Consider the following 27,485-nt stretch of genomic DNA (forward strand, 5'->3'; position numbering starts at 1 on the left):
TCCCCGTGAATGCGTGGGTTCCCTCCGGGTACTCCGGCTTCCTCCCACCTCCAAAGACATGCACCCGGGGATAGGTTGATTGGCAACACTAAATTGGCCCTAGTGTGTGAATGTGAGTGTGAATGTTGTCTGTCTATGTGTGTTGGCCCTGTGATGAGGTGGCGACTTGTCCAGGATGTACACCGCCTTCCTCCTGATTGTAGCTGAGATAGGTGCCAGCGCCCCCCGCGACCCCGAAAGGGAATAAGCAGTAGGAAATGGATGGATGGATAAAAATAAAAAAATAAACAACCAAACGCACTTTGGTCAACGCATACACTGCTGAAAGTGCACGTCTTTGCTGCACTTCCAAAAGGCTGCCACACGGGGGTGCTAGCGAGCGCTGTTACATGGAGCTCAATTTTCCAAGATGTCGTCGCTGGAGCAGAGGCTGTCGCGAATCGAGGAGAAACTAAAGCAGGAAAACGAAGAGGCTCGGCGGAAAATCGACCTCAACATCGACATGAGTCCACGTCGATCGAACCCGAGACCAAGTGAGTGTCCACCGCGGAGGGGCCGGTGTGTCGGAAAAGAGCAGGATAACAGAAGGAGGAGGGAGAAGGGAGGGGGGGCTCCTCCTAGCCGCTACATGCTAACTAACTAGCTACATAAACAAACACTGACCTCGATATCGCGGTCTACAAATCCACGTGAACTCTCCTTTTTTTGCTTTAAGACCGACTCTTGTTGTGAGTAAAGCAGTGTTTCAAAAACACGGCTGCTGTCCTGGGAGTATTTGGCATACAGTCACCTGACGGCTTCGGTGCTGTCAAATAAGCTAGGCCCAACATAACAAACATGTAAATGTTCATTTTTGTCAACTTCCACACTTCCACCAACGCACATCAAGTCTGAATATTCACACAGGTAACAAATCGTTACAATACCCACCGCTAAAATTAGTTTTTTAGATGAAACAGTGGCGAACAGGTTTTGGCTACAATTCGACATAAGACTTACAAATTCTTACTTAAAGGCCTACTGAAATGAGATTTTCTTATTTAAACGGGGACAGCAGATCCATTCTATCTGTCATACTTGATCATTTCGCGATATTGCCATATTTTTGCTGAAAGGATTTAGTAGAGAATATCGACGATAAAGTTCGCAACTTTTGGTCGCTAATAAAAAAGCCTTGCCTGTACCGGAAGTAGCAGACGATGTGTGCATGACGTCACGGGTTGTAAGGCTCCTCACATTGTTTATAATCATAGCCACCAGCAGAAAGAACATTTAGGACCGAGAAAGTGACTATTTCCCCATTAATTTGAGCGAGGATGAAAGATACGTGGATGAGGAAAGTAAGAGTGAGACACTTAAAAAAAGGAAAAGGCGACGGCAGTGTGAGCGATTTAGATGTTATTAGACACATTTACTAGGATAATTCTGGAAAATCCCTTATCTGCTTATTGTGATAATAGTGTTTTAGTGAGATTATAAAGTCATACCTGAAAGTCGGAGGGCTGCGGTGAACGCCAGTGTCTCTGAGAGAAGCCAAGATCACAGCTGCCTTTTTGACAGCTACAGGAGGAGGTCCCATAATCCGCTGAAGTCTCCGGCAAGAGCTGACTTAATATCACAATTTTCCCATCCAAAAACTTGCTGGTTGATGTAGGGAAACATGTTCGCTTGACCGCTCTGTGTTAAATCTTCACAACAAAGAAATACCGGCTGTGTCTCGGTGCTAAAGGCAGCTGCAAGCCACCGCTTTCCACCAAAATCATTCTTATTTATAGTCTCTATTGTCAATTTAAGAAATTGCAAAAGATTCAGCACCACAGATGTCCAGAATACTGTGTAATTATGCGATGAAAAGAGACAACTTTTAGCCGTGTGTGGTGCTGGGCTAATATGTCCGCTACAACCTGAGACGTCACGCGCACCCGTCATCATACGCTTCATCATTCCACGACGTTTTCAACTAGAAACTCCGCGGGAAATTTAAAATTGTAATTTAGTAAACTAAACCGGCCGTATGGGCATGTGTTGCATTGCTAAGATTTCATCATTGATATATAAACTATCAGACTGCGTTGTCGGTAGTAGTGGGTTTCAGTAGGCCTTTAACTGTTTTGTAATTACTTTTTAAAATCATAATATTATCATTTTTATTGAATCCTTGGATTCGATTAATAATGATACGATTTTTCATCTAACATCACCTCCATACACAAGTTTCTTGTGAAGACCACTTTAAAGTTTTACTTCTCAATAAATGGTAAATGGCTTATACTTGTATAGCGCTTTTCTACCTTCAAGGTAGGGCTGGGCGATATGGCCTTTTTTGTCAGGCCATATCGCGATACACGATCTATATCTCGATATTTTGCCTTGGCCTTGAATGAACACTTGATGCATATAATAGAATAGACTAGAATAGAAAGTACTTTATTGATCCCTGGGGGAAATTCAGCACCACAGTTCGCTCACAATAGACAATAATAATATATAACATATATATATGTGTATATATATATATAAAATATATGAATAATACAAATATATTCTACATATATTCTACATTTAAGTGCAGTCAAGAAGGAACATATGCGTTATACATTCTGATGGCTGTCGGTATGAAGGACCTCCTGTGTCGTTCCGTGTTACATTTTGGGAGTCTGAGCCTTCCACTGAACGTGCTCATTCTCTCCGCAAGGTCCGAGTGTAGTGGGTGGGAGGTGTTGTCCATAGTGGCTAGGAGTTTTGCTAGACTTCTCCTCTCTGACACCACCGCCAGAGAGTGTAGCTCTACTCCCACCACGTTACTGGCCTTCTCTACCAACTTGTCCAGTCTGTATGTGTCCCTCGCTCTCAGCCCGCTGCCCCAGCAGGCCACGGCGTACAAGAAGGCGCCCGGCACCACCGACTCGTACAACATCTTTATACAGACGTTGAAGGATCTTAGCCTCCTGAGGAAGTAGAGGCGGCTCTGTCCCTTCTTGTAGAGGGCCTCAGCGTGTTTCGACCCATTCAGCTTGTTGTCGATGTGTACTCCGATGTTTTTATAATCCTCAACCATGTCCACATCCACCCTCCTGATGGAAACAGCGGTCCCCGGAGTACTCTTCCTCCTTCCCAGGTCCAAAACCAGTGCCCTGTATTCCTCATCATCACCATCCTCAATACACCCCACTATCGCAGAGTCATCAGAAAACTTCTGAAGGTGGCAGGACTCTGACTGATAGTGGAAATCGGTGGTGGAAATCACAGCAGTATGATGATTCTATGTGTAAAACAATCTTGTTCATACTGCAATAATATATTGCAGTATATATTAGTGATCCTGTTCTGTCCCCCTGTAATGTTTGTCTGATCTTGAATGGGATTGTGCTGAAAATTGTAATTTTCCTGAAGGAATAAATAAAGTACTATCTAATCTAATTTAATCTAATCTAATACCAGTATACCATACAACCCTGGGCTGTAACAATCTATATATCGATTGATATTCTATAGATTCAACTACATCAATCTGTGCTTGGCAAGTTTGCCTTCTGAAAGATGGATATTGATCCAAGACCGTTTTAAAAGGAAATCAATCGATTTTATCGATACTAAGGAAAACATCGGATTTGAGAATGGCAGTTTTAAGACTTTTTTAATGATATAGACATTAAACATTTTATAAGTCTTGTCTGTCCACAGTAGGCAAAACAAGAATGGCGGATAGCTACACTTGATGAGAAAGGTCACCACAAATGCAAACGCAACAATAGAATATAACGTTCAGCTTGATTGCAGAAGCCACTCCAAAGACAAACGCCACAACACAACTTTAAGACACAAACGACACGAACAAAGTGACAAAGTTACTGTGACGGACCAACATCCTGAACATAATATATAATGAACAGAAGTGGGTAGTAACACATTACATTTACTCCGTTGCGTTTACTAAAGTGCCTTTTTGGATGAATTGTACTTGTCAAAGTAGTTTTAACGCGACATACTTTTTACTTTTACTCGAGTATTTTTGTGATCAAGAAACGCTACTGTTATTCCGTAACATTGAGTGTCATTCCGATCGTTACATTTATTTATATCACAATTATTTATAATCAATTGATTATGACTGCCAAAGACGTATTTATTTGTCAGCAAAGCTTCTGCCTCCTGCCCCCTTAGCAGAAAAACAGCCCCACAACATGAAGTTTCCACCTCCATAGCATGAATTTTCCACACCCATGCTTCACAGTAGGTATAGTGTTCTTGGGATTCACCTCAGTATTCTTCTTCCTCAAACACAACGAGTTGAGTTTATACCAAAATGGATACATGGATGATACAGCAGAGGATTGGGAGAATGTCATGTGGTCAGATGAAATCAAAATAGAAGTTTTTGGTATAAACTCAACTTGTCATGTTTGGAGGAAGAAGAATACTGAGTTGCATCCCAAGAACACCACACCTACTGTGAAGCATGGGGGTGGAAACATCATGCTTTGGGGCTGTTTTTCTGCTAAGGGGACAGGACGATTGATCCGTGTTAAGGAAAGAATGAATGGGGCCATGTATCGTGAGATTTTGAGCCAAAATCTCCTTCCATCAATGAGAGCTTTAAATAGTTAACCAAATACTTATTTTCCACCATAATTTACAAATAAATTATTTGAAATTCCTACAATGTGAATTCCTGGATTTTTTTTCACATTCTGTATCTCACAGTTGAAGTGTACCTATGATAAAAATTACAGACCTCTGTCATCATTTTAAGTGGGAAAACTTGCACAATCGATGGCTGACTAAATACTTTTTTGCCCCACTGTGTGTGTGTGTATATATATATATATATATATATATATATATACATATATATATATATATATATATATATATATATATATATATATATATATATATATATATATTAGGGCTGGGCAACGATTAAAAATTTTAATCGAAGTTAATCGCACTATTTCTCCGATTAATCACGATTAACTGCATTGTATACGCAAAGCCCAATAATGAATTCAAAAGTAGTGTGTAATGCACCTTTATTGGGATATTCTCCCACATGAACAAAAGCGCCAAAACATTTGTTGTGCAAACACAATTTAAATCAGTCCTTGTTAAACAGTAGCAGTTAAATAGCATATTTTATGAAAATCAACTCAAAAAATGTAAATACAAACATTTAAGCTTATTGCCACTGCCAAGGTATTTAAGTTATCCTGTTTGTTTTGGAAAATAAATATAATCTACATACAAATCTCTGAGCCACAATCATAACATCTGAACAGGCAATTTCTGAGGTAACAGCAGAAACATTTTTTTTATCAGGGTCTTATGTTTAAAAAACCTATATTATAGGTAATGGGCTGTTTTAGGGAATGTTTGATCAAATTATCCGTAGTAGCAATATTAATAATGTTGTGTTTATTCTGCGTAGTGCACTTAAAATAATTATGACCATATCTAGGAATTGATATGATGGGAATTTTCCGATTGTTTGCTTGGTGCTTTGATAACCTGAACGCATATACATGGTACTATTTGTGATGTTATGAGCCAGGGAAAAAAAGAACTACTCTACCCAGCATGCAACAGGAGTGACGAGATGCGCGGTAGCCCGGTATAGGTTGTGTCGCCATGACGGCATCTTGTATGTTGTGATATGCACGCTCTGAAAGCAAACGTTAAGAACTCAGCCAACACTCCTCGTCTGCATTATTCATAAATAGACAGACAACACAAATACTCCGCTGCTTCACAAGCCGCTGGATGTAGCCGGCAAAGTATTCCCATGCTAGCTAGCCGGTCTAGCAAGCACGCGTCATTAAGTCCAAAACGGCCCGATCTATCCACATTCAGAATTGTCTGGCGGTCGTAAGTGATCCCGGAGTGACCACGCTGTAAGCCAGCCATGAAATTTGCAGAATTGTCCGGTATTTTTGCCAAATGTTCCATCTTTACCAAGAGCCCCTCGACGCCGAAGTACATCCGGGAGATGCCATCTTGTTAAGAAAAGGCGTTAACAAAATAAAAGTATGTAAACAACATACGCAAATGTGCGATAAAATAATTGTCGGCGTTAATAGATTGATAAGTTAACGCGTAATTAACGCATTAATTTGCCCACCCCTAATATATATATATATATATATATATATATATATATATATATATATATATATATATATATATATATATATATATATATATATTTTTTTTTGCCTTTTGGTTCGGGACCCTTTGGGACTGTGTGACAAGGGGTGGCACTTTCGTGACTTCTGCGGTGCTTTTTTGTGGACTTCTGGATCTGCCTTCTGGGAGCATTTTGGCCATGGAGACCAGCTGCTGGGTCTCTGCCAAACCAGAGTCCATTTGGAGAGACCGGAGGAGATGCGGATGAAAAGACAGGGCTGCGGAGCTAGCACTGAGCGCCGGGACGGACAGTGTCTTGGCTGAATGAGCAGGTATCGGACATCTCAGTCTCCTTAGACGCATCCTTGCTCATCCAAGCGGACTGGACACTGGCCGAGAGTGGAGTAGGCTCTTTTGGTTGCTTTGTTGGGTCTACTCCTGTCTCCGGCCATTCTCTCTCCACCCCAGCAGACGATGGCGTGGAACACCGCAGAGTCCACCACAGTGTATATGTTTCTTTTACTTTTTATTCATAGCTGAATGTAGAAGTGGCTGGTTGAATCAGCTCTGCTCTTTTAATGTCTTTAATGTCCTTTATGTTCTTTGATGTTTCCCTCTTATATGCATGTAAGAGGGATGTGTGCTATAGCTATGAGTTGTTTTTTCCTTTGGCCTCAGTCTGGACCCCCTCTCCATGGGCCCAGCCTTAAACCCCCCCATTGTTTAACTGTATCTCACTTTTTTTGTACGGGGCGCCGAAAGTTGGCAGACCTGTCAGTCATTCTGTTCTGTCTCCCTGTAATGTTTGATCCTGTTCTGTCTCCCTTTAATGTTTGTCTGATCTTGAATGGGATTGTGCTGAAAATTTCAATTTCCTCTCAGGGATTAAAAAGTATTTCTGATTCTGATTCAGTATCTTATTGTGAATGAAAATACATAAAAGTACAGTTTGAATTACTGTAAAGTAATGCATACTAACTAGGGTTGTATGGTATACTGGTACTAATAAAATATCGCAGTACTAATCAATTGAAATCGGTACTATACCACCTTTGAAAAGTACCGGAACTGCTCTTTCATCTGAGTGCCGCTTTGAGGCGGTGACTACAGAGCGGAAGCGCATGATGTTGATTGAGTGTGTCAAAGTGCATGCAAGTAATAACATATTGGAGAGGAAAAATTGCAAAAACTAAAATTTTACTGGTTAATAAAAAGGGTGCGTGAAGCGCAATATGGCGGTATTTGGGCTTCAAAACTAACAATAAAGGTGATTCTTTAAACAGGGAGGCACAGCGTTGCAAGTCATGGTTTACACCTTTCCTCCTTGTCGGCTCCCAGACCATGGTGGAGGAGACTAAGAGAGACCTTTCACTTCACAGTGGGTCCGTAAAACTCCGCTCTTTGGTCGGAATGATGAGGCCGTCGATTAGTTACAACTTGTTCACTTTATTTATAATTTCCACAGGGCACAATCGGACATCCACCATGCTATTGAGTATGTTCAAGTTTAATTTTTATATTAATGTTCCTTTAGAAGATGTACTGTCATGTGAGGGATGGTTCATTTTTGGGAGGTGCTGTTGGTGTGAAACTACGTTATCTTTAAAGGACCAACATTGCAGGTGTCCTGGCTGCTCCGCAAATATTAGATAGCTCTTATTTATGTGATCAGGAGTTCCCATGGAAGTGATAGTAGTTTTTCTCCTCAGTGTGTTTGATTTTTGAGTCAGTCATTTGAAGGTAAAAAATGCAAAAATTTTATGAGTTTTTATATTACAATCCAGCACAGATATGTTTCAATGTTGTCATTCTTTTATCAGGTGTTTGTTGTACGATAGTGTTTGTATGTGTGAGTGTGTGCGTGTGAAACTACTGTTCAGTGCAGTAATGTACGTGTGTGTGTTGTATTTTTTCCCTCTGTCTAGTCATCGTGATCCAGCTCAGTCCTGCTCCAGCTCCTTCCCAGCGTGCAGGTATCATTCAATCCATCGCTCTCTCTGCCACTGCTCACCCACATTTCTTTCTCTCCCACCCCCTTTGACCCTCTACCAACCCCCACACGCCATTTTCTATCTTGACCTTTTTTTTTTATTCCTATCACATATCCCCATCAACTTCTCTCCTCAGCTTGGTCCTAATGTTAAAAATCATTTCCCCGTATTTGCCCTATAACTTCCCCACTTTAAAGGCTTGACGTCTATCTGGATTATTACTGTCCCTTCACAGTGGAACCTCCAAAGTCGAACACAATCTGCATCATGGGACGCTGGCCATTCTTCAGTTGGTTCACATTTTAACAATATGTTTCCTAAACAACATAGCAGATGTAGAAATGGTCCGTTCCTAGGTCAAAGTGATGTCACCATTAAACCTCAATGAAGTGTACAATATTGCAATTTTTAAAAATTATTTTAAAATATATTTCATTTACTTAGGTCCAAATATTATATTGTTTTATGAAATGTTTATTTTGTTAATTTTCCAAATATTTTTTTTAATAATATAGGTATTCCCCCCAAATTTTTTTTTTACTTTATAAATTACGTGGCTTAGATAAGATCCAGCACCCCCCTCCATCCCGAAAGGGACAAGCGGTAGAAGATGGATGGATGTTTTCTTATTAAGCAAATACTGTAATTGATAGTTTGATTTATAAAATATTTATAAGAATTTTATTTTTTAATTTTTTAAGTAACATATAAGTAGTGGGTATTGGAAAGTACTTCATGATAATATACTATATTGAGTTAATGTGCTATCACAATATATTACGATATTCTACATAGTCCACTCCATCCATCCATTTTCTGCCGCTTATTCCCGTTCGGGGTCGCGGGTGGCGCTGGCGCCTATCTCAGCTACAATCGGGCGGAAGGCGGGGTACACCCTGGACAAGTCGCCACCTCATCGCAGGGCCAACACAGATAGACAGACAACATTCACACTCACATTCACACACTAGGGCCAATTTAGTGTTGCCAATCAACCTATCCCCAGGTGCATGTCTTTGGAGGTGGGAGGAAGCCGGAGTACCCGGAGGGAACCCACGCATTCACGGGGAGAACATGCAAACTCCACACAGAAAGATCCCGAGCCTGGATTTGAACCCAGGACTGCAGGACCTTCGTATTGTGAGGCAGACGCACTAACCCCTCTGCCACCGTGAAGCACTTACATAGTCCACTGATAAATAAAAAAATTCCGTATTTTCATCATAATCCTCACCTTCTCAAGTATAAAAAAAGTTAGAAGGAAACAAGCATCTTGTTTCTAAGTTTATTGTTAAAGTTGACCAACTTCTCTCCTTATTGTCACAACTTTCTACCTTACAAGTGAGAGGATGATTTATGATCCAGCACAAACTTTTCACTTCAGAGGCGACCAGCAGCTCACCGGCTCAGTATGTCAAGAGCTGCAGTAGCACCTTGATCGAGGTGCCATGTTAGCAAAAGTAGTTCCTCAGCATTAGCTCTTATAATATCAATGTTACTAACACTTGGGAGTATTGATGGCAGCTTTGGATGTCTTTTCAGGCAGAATATATGACTTTCATTAGCTACATTGGTAGCAAACAGGACCTATGAGTCGTTATTTAAAATTTAGAATACACAAAAAAGAGAAAAATATAATGTGTCCCTTTGTAACATAGAGATTGTGAATAATAGGCAACATTTCCAAAAATAAGTGGAGCTCCCCTTTTATATTTTGATGCATACCAAACTAAAGTTCAAATTCCACATTTTTGCACGACTTTAGTAATAATATTTTTCCCGCAAATGTTGGTCTTAACAAAACACCAATGCAGTAATAATCCTTTTGATGATTACACACGATACCTCGCGCTGTGAATATGCTGTCAGCTTGCACGGTGTTCCCCATGACAAAGGTTCAAACATTCAATACTTCCCAAAAACTGGCTTGCACAACCATGGGAAGGTGTTTAACTTTAGAGGTTCTACTGTACTTTAATTTTAGAGCTAAGTGACAGAAAAAAGGCATATGCTGTTGATTAATTATTCCAAAGTCTGCTCCTCTCTGTGGATCTCACACGCTCGTCGGACCGTTTTATAACCCACGAATCATATCCATGAAAGGATGAGGCCCCTGACCCCTCAACACCCTTCTCCCCCCAAATTGCATTCTCTGCCCATCTTTCCATCCCATCTCATCCATCTAACCTGTGCGTCAGTGGCAGGGCAGCGTTGGTGTGCGTGTGTTAAAGTGTGTGTGTTTGGATTGTGAAGTTGTGCTGGAGGCAGAGGATCACAGTGCATGCAGCTTTTCTGCACGGCGCATTGTTTTCGGGTAGTGTTTGTTTGTTTTGACACAGTCTCTAATCCAGCATCCCCACTGGTCTGTCTGCAGGATTGCTGTGAACACTTTGCCTCGTTCTCCTTTCTCCTGTATTTCTGTTTGCACCGACAACTGAAAAGACTTGTCCCTCTGACTGACACTCGACCTAACTGTGCTATGGCTGATAATCCTCCTCACCTGCAGGAGGCAGTGCAGCAGCGCCTCGTCTGTTTGTGTGTCCTCTTTTCTTCTGCTGGCTCCATGTGCCTGTTGAGCCTAATGTCCCGCCAATCTGGAGTCGGCCAATCTGGGGAGAGGCAATCTCTCTCCTAGGAAGTCTTTATTACCTTTAATCCAGACTAACCCTTACTCCCCTCACTAACAGACTTTCCCATGCAGGATGATGCGTACAAGGATATGAGAGCCGCTCCTTCAAAAAAGAAAAAAATTGTTCCGATAACTAAACTAATGTTTATGTGCATCATTCAGCGTATACAGCTGATAGGTCACCAAGCAGAGTGACATAATAATGTGGTTACTTTAATGACAATATTGTCTATACTGTGTCACTGTATACGTATGTTGGCCGTTGATGTTTTCATTTCATGAACGAGAATTGAAAAACAAAAACATTTTTTTGTAATTTTATTTCGATACACATTTTCTTTTTTCATTGCCAAACAACAATAACCACATCGACATAATTTTATATTTCATTAGGACTGCAGCTATTGATAATTTCAGTAATCGAGCAATCTATTGATTAGTTAGGTTTTTCTGCTTACCAGAACCTTCATTCTTTTTTTAAATACACATCACCAAAATTGAAATGGCCCTTTTGACAAGTGTGCATAAATTACAAATTAAACTAAAACAATGCCATTTCCCACCACATGGATTATGGCACACACGAACGCTTTAATGTATTGCAGGGGCGTTGTGGAAACTATTTGATATTTAAAGACAAGACCAATGACGAGCCCGTTAGAAAAGATAGTGTGGTGTTATATCTTGTCATAAGATCAGATGATCATGGATCAATATCACTACCTTTTATAGATATTAACACAGGATACAACAACGCACTGTTTATAAACTTTTCTTTAAAAAGCAACTTTTGGTTCCGGTGTTGTTATGAAAAAACATTTTTGGTTTGTTTGTTTTTCTTCCTGCTGACAAATGATTTTCAATTTTTGTATATGAAATATAAAATTCAAATGAAACCGTTTTCTTTTTTACATCTAGTCATTGCTCCTCGAAACTATTAAAAAAAAAAAATTCAAATTCAAATACATCAGTTTTTTTGGGGTTTTCCATTTAGATAGATAGATAGATAGTACTTTATTGATTCCTTCAGGAGAGTTCCTTAAGGAAAATAAAAATTCCAGCAGCAGTGTACAGAGTTGAGATCAATTTAAATAAAAGTAAAAAGTAAATAATGGGGGTTTAAATGGAAACAGAATAGAGAAATATTACTATAAGAATAAAAACTAAAAAGCAACAATGGGAATAAAAATATAACAGTAAAATAAGAATATAACAAGACAAAGTAGGCAGTAGTGACCATGTTATTCGCATTCATGAAAAGAAAATCATGACCAAAACATTTGCTGACCCTTTTGCTAAAGTAGTTTCTGTTGGTAACATTAGTACCAGGAAGCTCTAAACAGGATCTTAAACAACACCTGTTAATTAGGGCTCAACTGGTAAAGTTTATTTAAAATTGGGCTTTTCATTTCCAGTAGTTCTGTTGGTTCTAATAACAGTACACTTGCTACTTCCTGCCTCAGTGTCATTTGAGTATATGTCACAGTTTACATATAAAAGTTCTACCTCCCTAAATTGTACTTCCTTTAAGGATTGTATATGTCTTCATTTATGCCTTAATTAACGCCTGCCTTTACCTATGCAGACATTATTGCATCAAGGCACAGTAGCTTAAAATTGTCAAAAGGCTAAAATAAAGCAGTCGGATCCGTTTTTGGCATGCAGACCTCTGCAATGAAACACATTATTCTCCTGCCTAAAACCTGATAATTTCTCCCAGCTCTTCAGCTGCCCCTGGCCAATGATGCAGGAAGCAGGTCATCGTCTTCAGAGAGCTCGCCTCAGCACCACCCCTTTCGTCGCAGACAAATGCTCACCCTCCCCACACCACAGTACGGCCAACAGAAGAGTCTAGAGAAGTACGACTGCTCGCAAGCAAGCTCCTGGTTTTTATTATATTCATGCTGAAACATACTTCATTTTGCATTATTGCCTTCTCTAAATTGTTTCCGTTTGTGTGTGTTTGTCCCTGCAGTGCAGAGATTGATCAGAAATTGCAGGAGATCATGAAACAGACAGGTTATCTTAAAATCGACGGACAGGTCAGTCATAGCTTTTTTTTTAATGCAAAGCACCCATGTTAGTTTCAGTTTATTTCAAACATGTTTACAATACAGATATGAAGTATAGGTAATGCATCACATATTTCCAGTTATTGCATTACAGCACATCCGAAAATGTAAATTACTGTGTCGCTAAATTGGCAACACTGATCCCATCTGCTAAATCGTCTAATGCTCTGTCAGACCAGCTGCGTATGAGGTGTATTAAAAAAAGGGAAAAAAATACTTATGATAGTTGTACAAGCTACATTCACAGACAGCATTAGCAATCAATCAAACCCATTAGCAATCAATCAATACAATTAATTTGTATAGCCTTAAATCACAAGTGTCTCAAGGCGCAATGTAAGCCACATCCAGAAAAACAAAAAACCGAAATACAGAATGGACCACTCTTACAAAAATCGGCTGCAATGGATGTCAAGTGGATAAAGTTATTGAATTGTTGTATTAATAAATAATGTGGGAGTCAATGTCAGTCAAGGCGCACAGCCGTGGCAAAAGTTCTTAATTGCCCTCTTGAAAAATATAAATACCTCACAAGAAATATATCATAACTCCAGTTAGAGTTGCTGTAAAGACTGCAGAATCGTGTGTCTGTGGGCGATTTTTCTTAATGAATGTTATGTTGTTTACAGTCTCCCAAGTCCTTTTCTAGAATTGTCTTTAGTTTAATTCATGTTGTTTGGGTGTATTCTTTCTGAGCGAGTGCAACACTAATTATTGTGTTTTTATTGCAATTCAAAATGTTCAAAAAGTGGTGTGTCCTTGCTTCATGATAAGTTTTCTCTTAGATGTATTTGCCATTTTACAGTACAAGCCAATTAAACATAGAATGTGTCGTTTGACAGAGATATCCTGCAGAGGTGGCTGATCTGATCAGTGAAGGAGAGATTGGCAGCGGCACCTGTGGGCAAGTCTTCAAAGTGCGATTCAAGAAGACTGGACATGTCATCGCTGTTAAAGTAAGTTTCCCCAAAAAGAAGACCCTCTAATGGTGTTAGTACAGGAATTATTTGTTATTCTATGCTATTACCAAATTTTCTGGACTATAGAACGGTATATAAGCCCCACCCACAAAATGTTTGAAGAAAAACATGTCCCCATATATTAGCCGCACCAGACTATAGGCCGCAGATATATGTTGTGAAAATAGTTATTTAGAATTATATTACTTAGATATTTTTGTACATTTATTTAGGTTATTTGTTTCCAAATTCTGTCTAAGATGGCTGATCAGAGTTCAACATCATGGAACCACCAGTTGCAGGAGCTACCTCTTAATTATCGAAACAGACCCAATAAGTCCACGGTGACGTTTTGGTGAATTAAAGAAAACTGAAACAATACAAAAAGATTGCCATTGTAAGCTAAAGACTAACAAAGACATTCATAAACGTGTTTGCTTATTAGCCAATGCTAACGACGCTTGATTCATAACATTACAATAGAACGTACAAATATGCATGGAAAGATTCCTACAGACGTCACAAATGAGACAGTTCAGTAAGTAAGAGAAAGGGAGTAGAAACACGATGGATGACTAGAACACGAAAGGGCAATTCTACTTCTGGTTAAAAGCTCAGTCTAAACAGAAGGGCAATGCGGCACTGCAGCACTTGCCAAAAGATGGCGTCATAGTACAAACAAAAAACCCTATTCAGTGTCTTTGCTTTTTTTATTTTTAAACCATTTGCATTATGGCCGTCAGCAATTTAAAAAATCCATATATAAGACGCAGGGTTCAAAGTGTAGGAAAAAAGTAGCGGTTTGTGGTCTGGAATGTAAGGTACTTAATTCTACAACAATTGTCCTAATTGCTCAACTTTCTCAATCAGCCTGTGGTTATAATACATGTGTGCGTTTGTGTCGTTAGCAAATGCGCAGAACAGGAAACAAGGATGAAAACAAGCGGATTTTGATGGACTTGGATGTGGTGCTGAAGAGTCATGACTGTCCTTATATCATCCAGTGCTACGGTGCCATAGTTACCAATGTGGGTGTCCTTACTAGCTAACTATAGAACAATGGTCATCACATTATTAATTGCATTTTCTATGTACTGTGTATTTCTACAGACAGACGTATTTATTGCCATGGAGCTGATGGGAACGTGTGCTGAGAAGCTGAAGAAGAGAATTCAGGGCCCCATCCCAGAGCAGATTTTAGGAAAGATGACTGTTGCAGTAAGTGAACAGTACACACAAAGGAAAGATTAAAGTTGCCCAAATTGCGGCTTAATTTTTTCCTGTGTTTTTCTTCTCCCAGATAGTAAAAGCCTTGTTGTATCTTAAAGAGAAACATGGTGTCATCCATCGCGATGTGAAACCCTCCAATATTCTCCTAGACGCTAAAGGTCAGATCAAACTGTGCGACTTTGGCATTAGCGGACGCCTCGTCGACTCCAAGGCAAAAACACGCAGCGCTGGCTGTGCTGCGTATATGGCGGTGAGTCACATGAAACTCATAACCGCACACTGCATACTACAAGTGTACGAAGCATACCAACTTCCAAAAAACTGTTGTTGTTTTTTTTTGTTTTTTTTTTTAAAGAATTGACTATCAAATTGATGCTGTTTATGATTTTGTTCCTGCAGCCAGAGAGAATAGACCCTCCAGATCCCACCAAACCTGACTATGACATCCGAGCGGACGTGTGGAGCCTTGGCATCTCTCTAGTGAGTTGTTTACATCCATCCATTAATTTTGTCCTGTAATATTTACATTGCAGAATATGCAAATACTTTTAAACTCAAAACAATTTTAAAGTTTAAATAATGAAACATGAATTTGTAAGCAAATTTTGCAAAACGTTCAACTTCAGCCTTTGACTATTTACTACCAAGTTGAATGTTCAAAAAGTACTAACTATAAAAAAATCACCACTGTCTGTGGAAATATTCAAAAAACAACGAAAGACACATCTTTTCAAGAAAAACCTGTTTTGTTTTATCATATTCTTAGTGTATGTTTTATGTGTGCTTTTAATTTGCCATTGTAGCACTTTGTGATTTTTTTTAAAGTAAAGTGCATTGTAAATAAAAAGAATTACCGGTATTATTCTTACCAATCAGCAAATATTCCATCCATCCATCCATCCATTTTCTACCGCTTATTCCCTTTTGGGGTCGCGGGGGGCGCTGGCGCCTATCTCAGCTACAATCGGGCGGAAGGCGGGGTACACCCTGGACAAGTCGCCACCTCATCGCAGGGCCAACACAGATAGACAGACAACATTCACACTCACATTCACACACTAGGGCCAATTTAGTGTTGCCAATCAACCTATCCCCAGGTGCATGTCTTTGCAAGTGGGAGGAAGCCGGAGTACCCAGAGGGAAGCCACGCATTCACGGGGAGAACATGCAAACTCCACACAGAAAGATCCCGAGCCTGGATTTGAACCCAGGACTGCAGGAACTTCGTATCGTGAGGCAGACGCACTAACCTCTGCCACCGTGAAGCCCTCAGCAAATATTATGATGTACTGTAACATCTCAGAGCAGGTAATTATTTTATCAGTAAATATTTGCTGATAAAATAATTACCTGCTCTGAGATGTTACAGTACATCATGCTGGAGGTGTTATTGTTATGGTTTAATTTGTGCTAATATACATGCTAATTAAAATGCATTTTTCACACCTTTATTTCCACAAATTACATATAGTACAGATAAGAGTACCGATAAATACCAATATTGATAAAGGTATGGATAAAATTTAACAACATAAATTCCTCCCCATCACTATGGGACACCCCTAATTACCCAGTCCCCCCCCCCAAAAAAAATCTTTATCATTTGTACAGTTATTGTTATAGTTTTAGGGTTAATGTAAAAAATGAATTTTCAAGTAAATCTTGTGTTTTTATTAAATGTAGTGATAATCTCCCAGGCCAAATCTCATAAATGAAAGTCATGTACTTAAATGGTTTTCTCGACAGTTGCACATTTCTAAAACATACCTTTGAGAAACTACTTACTTTTGGGTTCCACTCACAATGAATTAGAATATTACTACTTGCTTGTGAAATGACTGTGCTCAGTAAAAATCTATGTCACCTGGCGACCACTAGGTGGAGCTGGCTACAGGTCAGTTTCCCTACAAGAATTGCAAAACAGACTTTGAGGTTCTGACCAAAGTGCTGCAGGAAGACCCTCCTCTGCTGCCTCACAGCATGGGCTTTTCCCTCGACTTTCAGTCTTTCGTCAAAGATTGGTGAGCGCACACTTTCAATCTCCTATGCTGTATCAACATTTCATACAAAATGTTCTCAAACCTTCAATACTTTGTCATTTCACAGCCTCACTAAGGATCACAGAAAAAGGCCAAAATACCACCAGCTTCTGGTAAGTCATCAATAAATAACATCCCGGACTCGCATGACCTGCGTAGGTGTGACAACCTCTTTATTGACGATCTTTACTTTTTGTAGGAGCACAGCTTCATCCAGCGTTACGAGGTGCTGGAGGTGGATGTTGCCGGTTGGTTTCAGGCAGTAATGGATCGCACCGAGTCGCCTCGCAGCAGCCAGTGTTACAGCCATCAGCACCAGCTCCACTCACTCTTCAGCAGGTAGCCCAGAGAGCCTCATCCTGTATTAGCTTAGCTGTCCTCTTAATTTAGTCTAGCCTTGGCCTAAGCAAGCGAAGCCTAGCCTTAGACACGGCCCCGGCTGTCCACCGGAAAAGCCCTCAACCAGCGAGACGAAGACTCGATGGATTATCGGATGCAGTGTTTGACACCGGGAGGAACTGATGGATTGACGGCGGATAGCAGTCATTTATCGGTGTGTCAAATCTGGACAGGCAGACATGGGAGTTAGTTTTAAGATGTCATTTGTAAACACACACCATTGTCACATCACACTTGTATAGACACTGAATGTCTCATTATTCCAACATTGTCACATGTATGTACAGACAGTCCGACAGTCAGTAGTAATATACTCACTATGTACTGTATATCCACATGGATGATCAATGTTTGAATAAGCAATTTTATAACAATCACCATTTTATTTATCAGCTGCATAATTGGGAGGAAAATCTGAAAAAAAATAGTGTTGCACTCTAACTTTGTAGAACGTGGCATTTTTTTGTGTGCTTAAGAGACGGGAGAGGAGAGGGACGCTCAGAAGGGCAACATGTACATTTAGGAGGTGTGGTGGGTTGTCAGGAGTTTTCTGGAAATGTGAGACGGAAAAGAAAAGGAGTGGTGTTGTATTAATAGGAGATTGTTTTACATGTGCGGGGAAAGCGAGCTGTGTGCTTTTGAGAAGAAGGGACGCAGAACACAAGACGTTCAAAGAATGGAAAATAAGGTTGATTTTATCAGCAGTGGAGCATGTCTTTAACTTCACTTGGTTTTTCTACCTCGTCTGTCGCCACTGTTTAGTGCTCAACAGTGTTTCTAGACCAAAGTGGTGGTTGTTTGGAGGCCAAGAGACTCGGGACAGTGAAAGGTCTCTTGCCTGCTTCACGAATAACTCACACTCAAACTGGTATTCTCAAAAAGTGTCCAAATAACTAGTTAAGCAGTGAAATTACAAGGGCAAAATACAACACATATTTCTAAAACACTGCTCTCCTGTTCTCTTATTTTACATTTAAATGTTTTTTTTAGAAAATCAGACAGCATTCCACAAACATAGTCACATATGATGCAGTGAAAAGTATCTTTCATGATGGTTATCAATATTGTATCCATTCCAAATATTTTTCCAAAAATCAGTCAATGTACATGTCACATAAACCCAAATGCTGTCTGTAAAACGGCTGATCCAACAGAATTCATCGTCATGGACCCACAAGCTGCAGAAGCTTGCTCTAAATCAGCTAAACAGGCTTGACAAGTCCCCCGTGACGTTTTGGTAAATTGAGAAAGCTGAAACATTATAAAAAGATTGCCTTTGTAAGTTAAAGACTAAAAAGGACATTGGCAAACGTGTTAGTTTATTAGCTAATGCTAAAGACGCTTGCTTCATTTCATTACAATAGAACATACAATAATGCATGAACACACTACTACAGACATCACACATGGGACGGCTTAGTAAGTAAGAAAGAGAGAGTAGAAACACTATGGATGACTAGGAGACGGAACGGCACTTCTAATTCTGGTTGAAATCAGTCCAAACAGAAGGGATAGGAAGCACTAAAACACTGCTCTCCTGTTCTCAGAATTTGTTCCAAAAAGTTATTTTATATTTGGATGTTCTTTTAAGAAATCAGACCGCATTCCATATACATGGTACATGTGATGCACTGAAAAGTATCTTTTAATGTAGATAATCAAAATTGTATCCGTTCCAAATAATTTCCCAACAATCAGACAATGTACACATCACATAAACCCATGCACAAATCTCAGCCACTTGGGGTCGTAACATTTTTGGTCGATTATAGACTCTTTTTTTTTTTTAATGTCTTTAAATACACTAACATTGACTTGACACACTATAATATACTTTAGAAATGACAATAGCCACCCTACTCACTGTACCTTTCGAGTTTAAAACAAAAACATGAATCAAGTATTTTATTATTGTATTCATGTTGGCATTTAAGATAGCTAGCGATTAGCGCTTTAGTTGTCAGCTAGCGATTAGAGGTTCAAGCTGGCAACTCACTAGCTGTCAGCTACCTATTAGTGTGAATATACTGTTATTTAAATCCCATAGTATTGCACAATAACAAGGTACCTTGAGGACCAGTTTAAGTCAAAACTTTTTTACAGGCTATATAAGAAGGGGGTCACTGCTCCATCTTGCTGGGGTCCTTGGCCTGGACAATGTTGAAAACCCCTGCCTTTAAATATAAATACAAAGGAACTGCACATAATACAGCCATGTATATTGACAAAACCAATATTTTGTGACACTCTTAATATTTTCAATGTGATTAAGGGGTCAGAGCGTGTTATTTTCAGAAATTGTAACCTACTGACTTTTATGTAATATCCTACTAAATTCTATTGAGAACAGGCTGCATCCACTCGCTAATTAGCAACACATATATTTGAATGTTGTCTTTTTCTACAGTTTGCTTGCTGTATAGTATAGCTTTTTTAACTAATGTGTTTGCTGCCATGTTTAATGGCGACTGACTTTACACCAGACCAAATCACTGAGACAGTAAGGAGTGGATCTGAAAGAGGAAACCGTTATGTGACAGAAAGGGATAGATGATGGGAATGTTGAGGAGATGAGTGGAAATAGAGAGGTGGTGTTGAGAAAGTTGAAGCCTGAGAGAAAACTTAGTCGGATGTCAGTATGTGATAAACGAGAGAAAAAGACTAGTAATTGTACAAAGCTTTCATGGTGTTACACCAACCTGCCAATTGTCAATGATAGCTTTTAGTAGGGCTCGTTAGCATGAGAAATGTCCGTTGAAATTACATTATTTATTTACTGCTGCTACTATTCTTTTTTTTTTTTTTTTTTTTTGCTTTAGATGCTGCTGTCACTTATTATCCCCAAAGGACAAATATTTTGTATTATTTTGCCAAATAAGTGAACTCTTAATACAAAGTCTACATGTTTTTTACCAAATACAGAGGAGTACGTTTGATGAAAGCAAACAGAAAGTGAGAGATGGACACGTGCGGGACTGCGAGATTGTTTTTTTTTTCCCTGAAAGTACTAACTCACATCACCTCACATCATGTTATGTCGATTGTGGGGGTTAGAGTTCATGTCTGTCTGTCCAGATGCTTGTTTACGTCCATCCGTGTCACCTGCAAGCTTGACAACTGTACACCAAAGGTGTCCACAACCCAAGGAATATGTTGTTATGACTTGTTATTGATATTATCGTTGATTGCTCTCAGCTATGATATACATATATGAACTCTCTTTATAGCTAATATGTCTAAGGAGCTATAGGGGGCGCTGCGGTGTAGCAGTGCCCCCTCGTGTGTGTTCTATACTGGACAGAGGGAGACTGGTGCACTGTAACAAAACGGGCCCAAGCAGTCAAAAGTGCCAACTTACTGAAAGTCCGTATCAGGAAGTCGATTACTGTCTGGCAGACTAAATGCTTTGTCACTGCAGACATCCTGGTACCAAACTGAAACCCTGCCCCACTAATCCAGACTAGTGTGGTGCACATTGAAATCGCCAGTAAGAGCAAAACTAGAGCGCAGAATTCCACCAATGCCGAGGAATTCCAGTCACACCAACAAATTATACACCCTAGAGTTCAGCTCAAAACTTTGGAGACAAACCTTTTTCTGAAAATTCCTAAAACGCTCCTGTTGTATAGAGGAACTCAGACCAGTCTTAACACTTTGTCAGATCTTTGCGTTGACATTTTAACTTTGCTAGCAAACATACAACACTGGGGTCCAAACCGTGTTCATTTTGTTGACTAAAAATTATTGTCTTAGTTATCGTCAACGACCTATTTTCCCCTGACTAAAATAGGATGATAACAAACAAATTAAAACAAATGCACGTTGACTAAAACAATGACAAAAGGAAATGACAATTAAGTCAATGAATAAAAACGAGACAAAAATGTTGATGGAGACGAAATCCAATCATATTTGATTTTGTCTTTAGACAGGGGGAAACAAGGTATCCAGTCACAGTTGCATGTGGGAGTGGGGTGAGGGGGGAGATAAATCGGGACTACTGTCTTGCTAATTCACAATGTTTTGATTTTTTTCCCTGAGTAAACAAGACTGTACACTTAAATAAAATGTTTTCTACGCCTGACTGTAAAATAAGACGTGTAAACGTTGTAAACCCTGTGGCTCGATTATCTCCGCTAAAAAAACAAACAAATTCACACGCCGGTTGCAGACTAATCATCTAGATATCCACGCAACAGTATTTAGGCCGAAGCTAATAATTCAAAATTGCTCATACTGTACTGAATTACTGTTTCTAATAAAGACTGTATGGCAGGAGCAAGACAGCTTACTTTACTACTTCTTTTGTAGTAGACCATGGCGGACATTGCTCGCCAATTTAATAAACGTCATAGTTGAAATATGAATCCTCTAAGTTTATGCACTTAAAATTGCCAGCAGTGTATGTATACAACTTTGTGTACGTAAATAATGTAACACTTTATATTTTGGTCGATTAAATTTACTTTAACTTTAGTCGACTAAAATTAAATTAATTTAGATGACTAGCCTTTTGGTCAAAAGACTGTGTAAAAATTTAAAACTACTGTTGAAATTACCACTTGGGGCAAACCTGGTATTTACATAACTTAGGCGTTCCTCAAGGCACACTTTTAAGTACTCTTTTTTTGGGGGGGGGGCAGTTATGAATTTTTTCGAAAGTGATTTATGCAACTATGGTTTTGCTGTAGCTTGTTTACTTCAGTGAAGGGAAGTAAATTCATGACAGGCTTTTTCTGTAATGACTAAGCGCGTTACATTGAGAAACAAATTATCTACATTTACGCTACGTTTACACCAGTGTGGCTGGTGTAAATGTCAACGGCAGTGACTGATGGCGGACGCTGGATTCGAACCAAGAACCCTCAAGTTTCTGCAGTCAATAGTCATGTATTGAACTTCTTTAGTTATACTAGTGGTGTTCCTCAAGTTTCCATTTTAGGTCCACTCTTTTTCATAATGTGGGCTATTCAACTGGAGTTCAGGTCTTAAAAACTTGTAAGAGACATTTTTGCAGTAGATTCATAGAATGCTGCCACAAAGATGATCTTAGACCAGCTTTTTTGCTGAAGGTTCTATGAAAACAGCAGAGCGACCCTGTAAGTCTTGACAAAATAAATGAGCACAATTAAATGTCTACTGTAGAGGACGCTGGTTCTCCAAAATAAACAAAAAAGAACTAATAGCGAAGGGAGAAGTCTGGCTTCCGAAACAATTGAGTTAAAATATCCCTGCCCCAGTGGAAGTCCTTTGGTTGTTTTTAAATTCCCCTTGTCACCCAGAGTTGACAGATTTTACCCGCCTCTTCATCGCAGCATTGCTGCATCAGAACCGGAAAATACGTGCACACAGTGTTTTCCTGTTCAGTGCAAAGTAAACTTCAAAATAAAAGCATGGTACTATCAACCAGGATTCTACAACAGCAAGTAACAAAGTGAACTTGTTTCTTTTCTCTTTTTTTTAAAGATTGTTTGCCAGATTTGGGCATGTACCAAAGCTTTAGGAGTATAAAATATCTTAAAACTCTATAAACAATGCACAAATTTGGATGGCTTCACAAATCTGTTACCATCGCATTTTGCTTGTGCAAGTCATGGCTAGTTTTGGATATTTGTCAACAACCGCTTACAGCTCTGTATCGGTCAGGCAAAGGCACTATATTTGCTTGTTTTGGGTCAGAACCACTAGTGGGAGGCACATGATTATGGCGACTGGTCACTTCAATAGTTGATTATCAACGTGGTACTCGAGCTCCATCTATTGGTACGCCAAATAAATCACATAGAGCCGTTATCAAAGGTTTATCAGCCGTCAGGGGAAGTCGTTATAGTCCGATGCCAGTTTTATTTAACTTTTAAGTATTTGATTGTTCTACTTTGAAGGACTGAATGACCTCATGGATAAAATCGTACTTTGTTTCTGTTAAACTTATATCCAGCGACGAGTCAACGTGTCCTTTGTATTTAGTTGAGCAGCATCGTGGCCTTGTCTATTCAAGATCTCATAGAGAAATGTACTCATTTAGCATGGTGTTCAACACTGTCGTCATGATAGAACAGGGGTCACCAACGCGGTGCCCGCGGGCACCAGGTAGCCCGTAAGGACCAGTTGAGTCGCCCGCTGGCCTGTTCTAAAAATTACTCAAATAGCAGCACTTACCAGTGAGCTGCCTCTATTTTTGAAATTGTATTTATTTACTAGCAAGCTGGTCTCGCTTTGCTCGAAATTTTTAATTCTAAGAGAGACAAAACTCAAATAGAATTTGAAAATCCAAGGAAATATTTTAAAGACTTGGTCTTCACTTGTCTAAATAAATTCATTTATTTTTTGGACTTTGCTTCTTATAACTTTCAGAAAGACAATTTTAGGGAAAAAATACAACTTTAAAAATGATTTTAGGATTTTTAAACACATACCTTTTTCCCTTTTAAGTTCCTCCCTCTTCTTTCCTGACAATTTAAATCAATGTTCAAATAAATTTATTTTTTTATTGTAAAGAATAATAAATAAATTTTAATTTAATTCTTAATTTTAGCTTCTGTTTTTTTGACGAAGAATATTTGTGAAATATTTCTTCAAACTTTTGATTAAAATTCAAAAAAATATTCTGGAAAATCTACAAAATATGTAGAATAAGACTTAAATCTTATTTCAAAGTCTTTTTAATTTTTGTTCTGGAAAATCTAGAAGAAATGATTATTTGTCTTTGTTAGAAATATAGCTTGGTCCAATTTGTTATATATTCTAACAAAGTGCAGATTGGATTTTAACCTATTTAAAACATGTCATCAAAAATATATATTTATTGTGAGAAATCGTTAAGATGATCAGTGTTTCCACAAAGATAAATATAATTAATTATTAATAATAACATAGAGTTAAAGGTAAATTGAGCAAATTGGCTATTTCTGGCAATTCATTTAAGTGTGTATCAAACTGGTAGCCCTTCGCATTAATCAGTACCCAAGAAGTAGCTCTTGGTTTCAAAAAGGTTGGTGACCCCTGTGATAGACCTACGGCCGTATCTAAAAGGACTGTACTACTTAGGTTTATATTGTAGCCAAACCTTTCCCCAAATATATGTCTGGAAAAAAAACATTACTTTTTTCATAGTTTTTGCCCATTGATTGTGTTTGTGGACTTTTTTAAGTAATGCCCAAAAAGCATAGCAGTTTTGAAATGGCTTAACTCCACTATGAAAAAGCGAACAGTTTTAGGACCTATCAACATATTTGTTTACGTTTTCATATGAACCTTATCTGGAATATAAACCCATGACTATATTGGATTAAATGTAATAGTTTATTCATCAGGAAAACATTTTTGGGACATGCCCAGCTGTTACCCGTAAAATAATTGAAGTTGAGGAAAAGATTTGGACCTGGTTAAGCTTGGCCCTTTTAAATGCTTGTCCTGTGTTCCGTTGACTGATTTTAAGCCACTGTTTCTGCCCACAGGGTTCATGTGTAAAAAACAAAACACAACAAATTGTGGTGCTTTCGCATTGCGACACTATTATCGAGCGTCTCCACTGAGCCCGGTCTCCCACTGTCCTTTTCCACCTTTTTTGTTTATAAGCTGACGTACACCAACACATGCACACTGTGTGTGAGGATGTAGTGAAGTTCCCACACCAAATATTTAAAGTGGTCCCACCCTGGTTTGATGTGTATATTAGCTGTGAAGCTAGCTGCTAGTGCGTACCTGAGCTGTGCCTTGGCGGCTGTGTGTGTGTGTGTGTGTGTGTGTGTGTGTGTGTGCGCGATTGTGTACATGTGTGTAGGTGTGTGCACACGTACATCCCATCTGTAAGTAAACCAAATATCATTGTCACTATGCAGTCATGCAAACATGTCAGCTTTCTCCGAGCAGTACAGAAGAGATTGACTTACATGATTAGGACTTAGCCCCACCACCTCCCTTCCCGCAGTGTGAGTGACAGCGCCACCTTCTGCGAGGTTTGAATGAGCTGACAAATATTTAAGGATTGTATGTTTTTATGGGGCTGGGAAGCTTGGATCAATGCTGTAAAATCTATCATCAAGTGCATGTTGTTGTCACAGCTGTAACTGCCATTGTTTTTTTTTTTTTTTTTTTGTGTGGGAATGCACATTATTATTATTATTTATGTGTTTTTTTACACATGCAGACATGTTGAGTTATTGCATATTTTGTTGTGCTCACTTTTGTTTTACTTCAGAGCATCACAAGTGGCTGAAGATTATAGGTGTTTGTTAGAGAGTGTTCTCCTCTCGGGCCCTTTATTTTTTTATTTTCATTTAGCCGTGTGTGTGTACCAAAAGTCTGTATTGATTGTGATTATTATTATTATTCTTATCTTTTATTTTTTGGAGTGTGCTTTTATGATATTGTTTTGATGATTTCCTGTATACTTTGAGTTGTTATGGATACTATTCAGGGCAAAGATGACACCAAATTGAACAAATAATACATAGGGAATGCCAGACAGTGCTTAGTCTGTTTTTGAAAATATTATTTAATATTTATGCCACCATGCACAAATAATCTCTTAATTGGAATAGTAATTGTATTCATTCTAATGTAAGTTGTGTGCTGTTGCTTTATTCCCCCTTCTTCCCAACTACACACACACACACACACACACACATATATATATATATATATATATCCCTGCCCTGATTTTCATTTTTGAAACATTTTTATATGATTATTTTTGTATTCATCCTGTTTTTTATGCTGTAGTAGTGAGCTGATTGCTCAAATACAATAGCTTTTTTTGTTTTGTTTCTTCCTGAAGCTGTCATGACTGATGTTGCACTTGTGATGGGTTTTTTATTTTTATTATTATTTTTTTTTATTTTTGTTTTGTGTCACAGATTGATGTGCCCAGAGGAGACTAGTGGGTGTGAACATTGAGCAAAATGAGTCACAGCGATGCTTTTGTTGTTGTTGTTGTTTGTATTTATCTGTGACAAAGCGATTACAGTGTATTTTCTTCACTGATTATATATTTATTGGTTTGTGTTTTGTTTTTATGCATAATTTTGCCTTTGTTTTTTCTTTTTTTTACGGATGATTTAAGAGGCGAGCAGTCAACAGTGTATATTATCAATATTATTGCTATAATAAACTACTTAAATGTACAGAAATCCAAACCCTCAACAAGGAAATTAATAACATAGATGATATTTTATCTACCGTTTCCTCCAGCAAACAATTGGTGTGTTATGTAAGACCCCCGTTAATAAAAAGGTGGGACCTGCCCACTGAGAGTAGCTTTATTTGTTATTTTGCCATTAATGAGGTTTCTCTCCCAGGGAAGAACCAACAGATTACAATTGACACCGTCTTTTTTTAATTCTGCTATTGTTTTGTTTTTCACCCCCTTCCCTCTTGGTCTCATTTCAAAAAGAATAAATGCCATTATATTGTGAATACCTCAGGATTCTTTTGATGAACAAAAACGACAATAAAACACCAAAAAATAAATTTAAAAAAACTCATAAAAAGCTGGTGTCTGATTTTTTGTTTGTTTGTTTGTAGTAATGGTATTCATATAAATAATTCATAGTATTTTTTTTTTTGAATGAAATACTCAAGGGAGATTTTTTTTTTTTTTTTTAAATATCTAATTTTGTATATGTGTGTTTTTGTGTGTAATCAATATTTATGGTTTTCCTGGTCCATTATAGTTGACTGGCTTGTTTTTTAAATTGATAATTAATAAACAACCAATGATTCATCATACTTTTAAATAGAAAAAGTGTTAAACATATTAAACCATTATGTTACAGTCATTCCTCCTTTATCGCTGTTTACTGCAATAAGTGAATTTTCTGCAAAATAAGAATTCTTATTTATGAATCTAATATTTCCATAGTTGTAAATAAAAAATGTTTTTTTAAAACCTTCTTAATGTTACTTGTAACATTATTAGAGCCCTCTAGACATTAAATAACACCCAATTGTCAACCTTACACTTCTTTTAGCCAACATAGTAGACAAAATAATTTGGTAGAGTGGCCATGCCAGAAACTTGAGGGTTCCATGTTCGATCCCCA

General features: G+C 38.5%; 1 protein-coding gene across 2 annotated transcripts; it reads left to right on the top strand.

Annotated features, from left to right (window-relative positions):
• Nucleotides 1-375: 375 nt before the first annotated feature.
• Nucleotides 376-26,933, top strand: map2k7 (mitogen-activated protein kinase kinase 7). 2 transcript variants are annotated; one of them, XM_061911649.1, is made up of 12 exons: nucleotides 376-533; nucleotides 8,049-8,096; nucleotides 12,464-12,602; nucleotides 12,719-12,785; nucleotides 13,658-13,771; nucleotides 14,683-14,802; nucleotides 14,885-14,992; nucleotides 15,075-15,254; nucleotides 15,404-15,484; nucleotides 16,883-17,025; nucleotides 17,111-17,156; nucleotides 17,243-26,933. In XM_061911649.1, exons 1-12 carry the CDS (start codon nucleotides 410-412, stop codon nucleotides 17,384-17,386), a joined length of 1,314 nt encoding a protein of 437 aa, XP_061767633.1. In that variant the 5' UTR covers nucleotides 376-409; the 3' UTR covers nucleotides 17,387-26,933. The 2 variants fall into 2 exon arrangements, with proteins under 2 accessions (XP_061767633.1, XP_061767642.1); XM_061911658.1 differs by lacking the exon at nucleotides 8,049-8,096.
• The last annotated feature ends 552 nt before the right edge of the window (nucleotides 26,934-27,485 follow it).

This window comes from Nerophis ophidion, linkage group LG01, assembly GCF_033978795.1.
Source record: "Nerophis ophidion isolate RoL-2023_Sa linkage group LG01, RoL_Noph_v1.0, whole genome shotgun sequence".
Classification (NCBI taxonomy): Eukaryota; Metazoa; Chordata; class Actinopteri; order Syngnathiformes; family Syngnathidae; genus Nerophis; species Nerophis ophidion.

What these genes read in the sequence shown, in the direction of transcription:
- map2k7 (XM_061911649.1), top strand. Translation starts at nt 410, where the DNA reads ATGTCGTCGCTGGAGCAGAGGCTGTCGCGAATCGAGGAGAAACTAAAG. An exon ending in TAGGAAAGATGACTGTTGCA is followed by an intron (nt 14,993 to 15,074) that starts GTAAGTGAACAG and finishes TTCTTCTCCCAG; the next exon opens with ATAGTAAAAGCCTTGTTGTA. An exon ending in GCTGTGCTGCGTATATGGCG is followed by an intron (nt 15,255 to 15,403) that starts GTGAGTCACATG and finishes TTGTTCCTGCAG; the next exon opens with CCAGAGAGAATAGACCCTCC.